Source organism: Megascapheus bottae, chromosome 33 (assembly GCF_031878675.1).
Source record: "Megascapheus bottae isolate mThoBot1 chromosome 33, mThoBot2.hap1, whole genome shotgun sequence".
NCBI lineage: Eukaryota > Metazoa > Chordata > Mammalia > Rodentia > Geomyidae > Megascapheus > Megascapheus bottae.
The window spans coordinates 7,609,252-7,618,328 of NC_143541.1; the positions used below are offsets into that span (position 1 = coordinate 7,609,252).

Consider the following 9,077-nt stretch of genomic DNA (forward strand, 5'->3'; position numbering starts at 1 on the left):
AATAACAAATATTAGTGGTTGAGTCTGAGTATTTGTTGCATGTGTGAGAAGGCGACAAACCAAACTTCTCTCTTGACTGTTGGCTTCTGAAGGCTGTCCCAACCCTTGCTGTACCTGCTTGGTGAGGTTCTGGATGGACCTGGGCTGGATGCACCTGAGATCCAGCCGGAAATATCCCAGCCACTTTGGGGGGCCCTGAACCTCCCAGCAGTAGTCCCCAGCACCCAGTGAACCAAGCTAGGAGTCACTAGCAGCGCAGAGGTTACTCTCCACCTTAGACTGACAGAAAGCCAACCTTCAGTGGGGCACGCAGGTGGTCACCTTATGACATCACGTTACCATGCCCATAGTCAGTAACCACAGGATGTGACCTCTCACAGGGGGTCGTGACCACTCGCAGGGGGTCACAGCCAAGGACACAGGTCCATTAGAATCTTTTGGCTTAATCATAAGATCCTAGAAAATAACCCCCTCATGCTTCCCCATCCCAGCGGGGCTTCAAGAAACTAAGTGGTTCACGGCTGAGAGAGCTGCCACACATACTGAGGAAGAATATAGAGAAACTGAGAGTTAAGGGAGCTGGAAGCAGACACCGGAGGAAGCTGGAGCCTTTGATATACCTACAGCCACAGCAAACATTCAACCCATCTAGCCTGATTAATCCAAATCATCACAGAGCTTTACTTACCTCAGTTCCTATCATCCAACAAAGCCAATACTGCCTCACTGTCAACAGGTAAGAGAATCCCCCCCTGCCCCCCTGCAGAAAACTAGCAAGACCACAGTGATAGCAGGACATTTGACATACATATGTGGTTATATATATATACCCCTAATAATAAAAAGCAAACAACGGATGGATGACATAAATCGATGTACGGCAACCCTTCTAAGACTCAAAAAGAAATGCTGCAAATAAACAATAATGACAAAGACTGCTGTAATGAACCATCAGTAGATGCCAGAGCCAAAGAAGGTGTGAGTATAAACTCCCCTTCTGAGATCAAAGTCCAAGAGTGATGAGGCCATGTCAAAACATGTTAAAAAAATACATGCGCTTTGAATTCCAAAAGGAGAACGAATGGAATGGATAAGAACTTTAAAAATGAATGACAGCGGGGCCGGGAGTTTGGCCTAGTGGTAGAGTGCTTGCCTAGCATGCACGAAGACCCGGGTTCGATTCGCAGAGAAAAAAGCCAGAAGTGGTTCTGGGGTAAAGGACTGGCCTTGAGCACAAATGCTAAGGGGTGGGGACCCTGAAGCTGGCTCTGCTGGGCGCTGGGGCGGCTGCGTGGGGCCTGGAACCGCCACACCAGCTCGCCAATTTCCTCCCCCGAAGCTGCGCGGCTGGAAGTCTTCATCTCGCAGCTGGGAATCTTGGGAGACAAAGACTGATTTACTGGAGGTTGAGTTGCAAACCGTCGGCTCCGGCCGCCCGGCTGAGCCTGATCCATAGCGTCTTCCCGCGGGCGCTCCGGGAACCCGAGTGAAACTGCGAGCCAGATCCGAGGGACTCCCGCGCGCGGCCCCGCCCACCGCCCGCCGGGCCCCGCCCACCGCCCGCCGGGCCCCGCCCACCCGCGCGTCCGAGGGCCAGAACTACGAATCCCAAGGTACCCCGCGGCGTCTCGAGAGGCGTCTCCCGTGATGCCCTGCGGGTGCCCAGACGCGCGAGCCCCAGAGCCGGCGTGAGGTCCGCGGCGCCGTGGCGGCCGCGCTTCCCTCCCGAGGCCGCGGGCCGCCGCCACCGCCACCATGCCCATGAAAGGCCGCTTCCCCATCCGCCGCACGCTGCAGTACTTGAGTCAGGGAAGCGTGGTGTTCAAGGACACGGTGAAGGTCATGACGGTGAACTACAACACGAGCGGGGAGCTGGGCGAGGGCGCCAGGTCAGTGGGGGACCCGGGCCGGGTCAGTGGGCGGGGCCGGAGCCCCGGACGCCCGCGGCCCAGCCCGGTGCCGGCGGGGCCGGGAGCCCCGCGGGCCGGGCGAGGCCCCGGCGGGTGGCGCGGGGTGCCGGGCCGAGCCTCATCCTCAGGCCCCGGCTCCCGAGGGTCAGCATGGCCGCTGGGCGCCTGGTCCCCTCCGCTCGGACCTCAGCGCCCCACACGGTCGGATCGCGTGCCCGTCCTGGCCTCGACCCGAACCCCCCCCCCCCCCCCCCCCCCCGCTCCCCACTCTGCTCCCTAATGACTGCAGCTGTGCAGGTATTGACACCGCTTTCCTGGGCGGCTCACCTGTAACCCTACACATTGAGGAGGAGGCTGAGATCTGAGGGTCGAGGGCCCCGCGGAAAAGTCCGCGTGAGGCTCTCAAATCACTCAAAAACCAGAAGGGACCCCGTGGCTCACCAAGTAGAGAGCCAGCCTTGAGCACACAGAGCCCTGCGTTCAAGCCCCCTCCCCATATGTGCGCACACATATAAAACCAGAATATATATATGTGTGTGTATATCTATATATCTATTCTATCTATCCATCCATCCATCCATCCATCTATCCATCCATCCATCTATCCATCCATCCATCCATCTATCCATCCATCCATCTATTCTGATTTGGACTTAATGCTTTGAGGCTGTTGACCAAGCTCTGGAAAGACGATACCTTGCCACTATTAATTCAGAGTACTTGTTTGACCTTTTTCCCTGGGTGTCAGAATTTGGCTTTTTCCCTTTGGTGTGCAAGAATTCCCATTCATTCACTCTGTTCTCTACTGTCTTTTACCTATTCTCCCCCCCCCCCTCCCCGAAATAATGCTACCAGAGCTTCTTCATTAGTTCTGTCCTTTGCTCTTTTCAGTAGATCTGATACATTAAATAGATGCGCTTTCTGTAGGAAGGACTTTTCAGGGTTTCACCCCGTTGTAGCAATCTTTTTTTTGTGTGTGTGGTTTAAGTGGAATTCTTTTTAATATTGGTGCTTAAAATTGCTGTTCATGTTAGTTTGCAGATACTTTTGGTGCTGTCATAAAAGCTCCCTGGTTTCCTCCTGTTGCATGCTGGCTTTATCTGTTTTGTTGCCTTTGTCTGTCAGAAGTCCCAGGGTTTGGAGGAATTTGTTTTTGTCCCTGTTCTCTGATAACTCCTCTTCATCTTTAACCATTGAGGCTTTTTCTTGGAATCAGTTGCTTTAGCAGGCATCATGTTTACTGATTGATTCTTGAATCTCCCTAAGTCATGTTCACAGTAATTTGAATTTAAATATCCTAAAACCAGGAAAACTGGCAGTAGGTGGAAATGTCTTCCCAAGAAAGAGACTTGCTGTGTAGCCTAGGTTGGCTTTGAAGTTGAGATCCTTCTGCTTCTTCCTTTGGAGTTCTGTTATTACAGGCTTTGCCATTATTACTGGCTTGGTAAATTTTTAGTTCTTTTTTGGGGGGGGAGGGTAGTTTTGCCAAGCAAAGATTTTTAATATATTCAAGGTTATCTCTAAAACATTTTAAGTTTAACTTGGCAAATTTTTAGTTTAGTTTTTTGGGGGGAAGGACTGGGGGCCTAAGTTTTGCCAAGCAAAGATTTTTTGCCAGTCTTGGGGCTTGAACTTAGGGCCTGGGCACATGGACACTTTTTGCTCAAGTCTAGTGCTCTACCACTTGAACCACAGCTCCACTTCTGGCTTTTCCTGTGTATGTGGTACCAAGGAATCAAACCCAGCTGTGTGCATGCTAGGCAAGCCCTCTACCACTAGGCTATGCTTCCCATCCACAAGCAGGGTGGGTCATAGGGCTTGAACTGAGCCTGGGCACTGTCCCTGAGTTCTTCAGCTCAACGCTACTGCCCTACCCCGTGAGCCACAGCCCCGCTTGCTTCCCATTTTCTAGAAGTTAATAGGAGATAAGAATCTCAGGTCCTTTTGTGCCTGGCTGGCTTTGATCCATGATCCTCAGATCTCAGCCTCCTGAGTAGCTCAGATTACAGGTGTGAGCCACCGCACCCAGCAAACAAAGATTTTTAATATATTCAAGGTTATCTCCGTTGAAAACATTTTAAATTTAAAGGGTTTCCTCCACATCTGGGTTGTAAAAATATTTTCCTGTAACTGTCATGGCTTCTTGTGGTTGAAGCCAGGCCCTTACACTTGCTAGATAAGTGCTCTGCCAATTAAACCAGGCCCTTAGCCCTTTCATCTATTCTTTGTTTTTTTTTTTTTTTTTTGCCAGTCCTGGGCTTGAACTCAGGGCCTGAGCACTGACCTTGGACTTTCTCAAGGCTAGAGCTCTACCACTTGAGCCTCAGCACCACTTCCGGCTTTTTTCTATGTAAGTGGTACGAAGGCGTCAAACCGTGTCTTTGTGTATGCTAGGCAAAGACTCTACCACTAGGCCAAACTCCCAGCCCATTATCTATGTTTTTTAAGACAGATTCTTGGTTAACTTTGCCAGGGCTGTGATTAAGACATGACCCTCCTGCCTTTGTCACTGGGGTAGTTGAAATTAGAGGTGTGCACTAGCCTGCCTTCTCTTATTTAATTAATTATACTGGGGTTTGAACTCGGGCTCTCATGTTTGCTATATAGGCACTCTACCACTTGAGTTAATGCTTTTGTGGAAGATAAGAGTCAGAGTTTTTACCTGGACTGGCTTTAAACCTCAGTCCTCAGATCTCAGGCACCTCAGTAGCTGGGATTACGGGTGTGAGCCACCTGTTCCTAGATGGCTTATTTTCCCTAAGCAGTGCACACCTGTAGGGAGACAGCACAACACAGTGTTCAGACAGGTGTGGGCCTTTTGTGGTTTCAAATTGACCTCTGTGCCAGTGAATTTCAGAACTGCGCAGGTGGGGCAGCGACATGATGGGAGGATTCCTGATCTGTTTCCCTATTTTTTTGCCTCCTCCTTGGGAAAAGTTTCTCTAGAATCTGAGGCAAGCTGTGGATTTTCTCCGCAGCATACATGTGTATGTAAAATGCAGGGTCAAAGCTCTTCCATCTGTGTCATTTCTTTTTTTTTTCTGCAGGAGATTTGTGTTTTTCAACATCCCCCAGATCCAGTATAAAAACCCCTGGGTGCAGATCATGATGTTTAAGAACATGACGCCGACGCCATTCTTGCGGTTCTATCTTGGTGAGTGAGCCCTCTGTCGTGAGGCAGAGGCAGTTCTGGAGGGGCAGCCTGTGCCTCCCTTCTGCTCTCCACTTCTGCCCCGTACACAGTGGCTGCTGACGTCTGGTCTTTTCTTCCTCTCCTCCAGCCTTGTCTCCAGTTATTCCATTTACTAGCTTCCTTCACCCAGCCCTGGGGGCTGCCATGGCTCATGCTGGTCTCTGTTTACCGATTTTAAAAATCGTACAAGGTGTTCAGGGTGTAGCTCAGAGGCAGTGCAGGTGGGTAGTGTGCAGGAGGCTTCAGGACCACAAGAACAAAAGCAGAGGGTTGGAGGCATGGCTCTGGCAGTTGAGCACCGGCCAGTGAGCAAAACCATCAGATACTGCATCTGAGTCCAGGTTTTGGACAAAGAAGAAGGAGAATAAACAACAACAGCAACAAGAGCAGAGCACAGGTATGAGGTTCAGTGGGGATAAGACCTTGGAGATAAGGCTGAGGGCTAGAATGAAGGGAAAGCAGGAGCTGTGTCTGCTAGGGAGGAGCTGCAGGCAGTGCTGTGGCCTGGGGCTTCAACTCAGCCTGAGCACTGTCCCTTAATTTCTTTTTTTTTTTTTTGCCAGTCCTGGGCTTGAGCTCAGGGCCTGAGCACTGTCCTTGGACTTTCTCAAGGCTAGAGCTCTACCACTTGAGCCTTAGCACCACTTCCGGCTTTTTTCTATGTATGTGGTACTGAGGAATCAAACCCGGGTCTTCATGCATGCTAGGCAAGCACTTTAACCAGTAGGCCAAACTCCCGGCCCGTGTCCCTTATTTCTTTTTGGCCAAGGGTAGTGCTCTACTACTTGAGCCACAGCACTACTTCTAGATTTTTCTGAGTGGGTCACTGGAGAAAAGAGTCACAGACTTTCTTGCCTAGGATGGCTTCACACTACAATCCTCAGCTCTCAGCCTCCTCCTCTTTTTTTTTTAAATATCCACCTGTGTTCACATGAATCAGTTTATTTTTTCATTTTGGAGATGCAGGCTGGGGCTCTGTACATGCTAAGCACACCCTTTACTGCCCAGCTATGTCCTGGTCAATCACTTTCTCTTAAACAGTTTCACCATGCTTATAGGCCATTCACATATTTCTTTGGTAGAGTCCATTTTTTTTTTCCCCCCAGTCCTGGGCTTGAGCACTGTCCCTGGACTTTCTCAAGGCTAGAGCTCTACCACTTGAGCCATAGCACCACTTCTGGCTTTTTGCTACGTATGTGGTACCGAGGAATCGAACCCAGGTCTTCGTGCATGCTAGGCAAGCACTTTAACCACTAGGCCAAACTCCCAGCCCCTGGTAGAGTCCATTTAAGAGAAAGTTTATACTGTTTTTTTTTTTTTTTTTTTTTTTTTTTTTGTAGTCAGTTGTGGGCCTTGAACTCTGTGCCTGAGTGTTGTCCCTGAGCTATGCAACTCAAGGCTACTGCTCTCCCACTTGAGCCACAGTGGTTTTCTGGTGGTTAATTGGAGATAAGGGTCTAAAGGACTTTCATGCCCAGGCTGGCCTTTTTGAGCCACTATCCTCAGATCTGTCTCCTGAGCAGGTAGCAGGTGTGAGCCACCGGTGTTATTTACCTATGGCAGTGTAGGAGCAGCTCCTTTGTCAGGGAGTGCACGTGAGTTCTGTTTGTCTCCTTTTTGCAGTGGTGCCAGGGATTGAGCTCTGAGCGTCCCTTGGCTTTCTTGCTCATGGCTGGAGCTCTGCCCCCTGAGCTATACCTCCAGCGCGTTTTGAGATCAGAATCCCATGGACTTTCCTGACTGAGCTGGCTTCCCCTAGCCCAGAACTCAGTGCTGGGATTACAGGCGTGCATGCACGTGGCAATGCATGCGCGCGCAATGCATGCCTCTTGCGCGCGCGTGCATGTGTGTGTGTGTGAAACTCATACCTCCACACACACTTATACTAGGCAGTCCCCAACCTCGAGGAAAATGTGCTTTGAGTTTTCAGCTTTGGCTTCTTGTTTGCAGATTCTGGTGAGCAGGTCCTGGTCGATGTGGAGGCCAAGAGTAACAAGGAGATCATGGAGCACATCAGGAAGATCCTGGGAAAGACCGAGTGAGTCGATGAGGCTGAGGAAGTGGGGAGGGAGAGGGAGTGGGGCTGGGTCAGGGAGCGTGGACGGAGCTCGCTCTTCCACCTCCGGGCAGTAAGCAGAGCTGAGCCAGCTCACCTGAGCGCCTGTGGTTGAGGGGAGACCAGCGTGCCCCAAGAGGCAGCTGTGGGGAAGTGGGATGGAGACTGCCTGTTTCTCCTTGGCAAGCTCAGCCGCTGCCAGATGCCAGCCCGTGTCTGGAGGAAAGCCCAGTAGCCGCCCTCCGCCTTCCTTTCCCTGTAAGTCTGCTGGCCCTGCCCGTGGGCTGCAGGAAGGTTGGGCATGTGTGGACTGTCTGGTGGGCAGGACTACAGCAAGCCCGTGCTTCCCAGTGACCTTTCTCCCCAAGCGCAAAGGCCTCCCCATCCCTATGCCATGTTGTCATGCCTTCCTGAGGTCCGTGCTCTTCGGCAGGGAAACACTCAGGCAAGAGGAGCTGGAGAGGCAGCAGAGATTTCATCCCGCCAACTTTGGCCCCCCGAAGTACTGCCTGCGGGAGTGTATGTGCCAAGTGGAAGGGCAGGTGCCTTGCCCCAGCTTGGTACCCTTGCCTAAGGAAATGACAGGGAAGTACAAAGCTTCATTGAGAGCCAGTGCCCAGGACTAAACCCTAAAGCCGCGTGGGCTGGCATCTGATCAGTGTGGAGGCTGTGATGCTACTGTGGCCCTGGAGATGCTGGCGGGTCCATGCAGAGGTGCCTTGTATAAAGGACGTGGGAGAGAGGTGGCCTTCAATAAAAGACTTCTCTCTTCCCAGCTCGCGGGCTCTTGTCCTGTGTGGGGTTTGGGCTGGGGAGGGGACAAGGCACCCCAATCCTGCAGCCTGATTGTGGTCTCCACCGCTGTCTTCCTCTGGTTCCGTTGAGCCTTTTTACAAGGCAACCCCATGCGCAGTGCTTACCTTTTCAAATGAGGCTTTGGCCCTTGTGTCCTCAGGCCCAGGAAGAGTGTGACAGCACTGCCTGGTAGAGATGTGGGGCTGGTGCTGTGTCCTCTTCCAGACCTGCTGAAGAGTCCTGGGAAGGAGCCCAAGGGGAGGGGAGAGGGCACTTCTGAGCCAGTGGCTGCCGCCTCTTCAGTCAGGTGGACTTCAGCCTCAGAAGATAGTTGAGCCCACCTGGGTAACCTCAGTGCCTACCACATGGTTGGCAAGCCGGACAGGTGGAACTGAACAGTGTCTGGCTAATTCTGCTGTCCAGGGCCTCACCTGGCTCCTCTGCCACAGGAGTGGCCACTGTTGGGCATCTTTGTGGAACAATTTGTGTGTGTGTGGGATCTTTACGTATGATGTGTGAAGTCTCACTTCTGGTGACTGTCACCAGACTTGTTTAGGTGATGGCTCATGGGTGTGTTAAGGGACAGGCAAATGTACTCAGCATAACTGGACTTTGGTACCTTGCCCCTCTGCCCTTTACAGGGTAAGGTGACAAACCTCTCTTGTCTCAGCCCCCAAGCAGCTTAACAGGGGCGTGGCTTAGCCACTCAGGATCTAGCTGTCTGGCTCTAGGGCTCTCCTGAAAGCAGGGACTTCCTTTGTCTCCCCTGGCTTCCTTTCTCCCTTGGCAGGGAGCTTGTAGCCCAGGCTCTACAACAGCATACTGAGCTGGAGGCCAGGCAGTATTGCAGACTTGGGTGTGATGCAGGCTGTGGGGTGTGTGCAGCACCTGCCCGGCAGCGAGGGAGGCTGCAGGATGTCTCACCGCTGGCCGGGACTTGTACAGCAGTAGGCCGAAGCTGACTCTTTGGAATCGACTAGGCTTGCTGGTCCCTGTTTTACAGAGCAGTGACAAAAGGAGGAACCTAGAAGGGATTGTGTGATGTGACACACCTTATTTACTTGCATTTTACCAAATGCCTTTGCCCCTATTTTTTTTTGGGGGGGGGGGGGGTCATGGGGTT

At 51.9% G+C, this 9,077-nt stretch overlaps 1 protein-coding gene across 1 annotated transcript; it reads left to right on the forward strand.

Annotated features, from left to right (window-relative positions):
- Positions 1–1,653: 1,653 nt before the first annotated feature.
- Mrps25 (mitochondrial ribosomal protein S25) lies at positions 1,654–7,920 on the forward strand. Its single transcript, XM_090323975.1, has 4 exons — positions 1,654–1,889; positions 4,958–5,064; positions 7,054–7,141; positions 7,593–7,920. Exons 1-4 carry the CDS (start codon positions 1,756–1,758, stop codon positions 7,783–7,785), a joined length of 522 nt encoding a protein of 173 aa, XP_090180101.1. The 5' UTR covers positions 1,654–1,755; the 3' UTR covers positions 7,786–7,920.
- Positions 7,921–9,077: the final 1,157 nt, after the last annotated feature.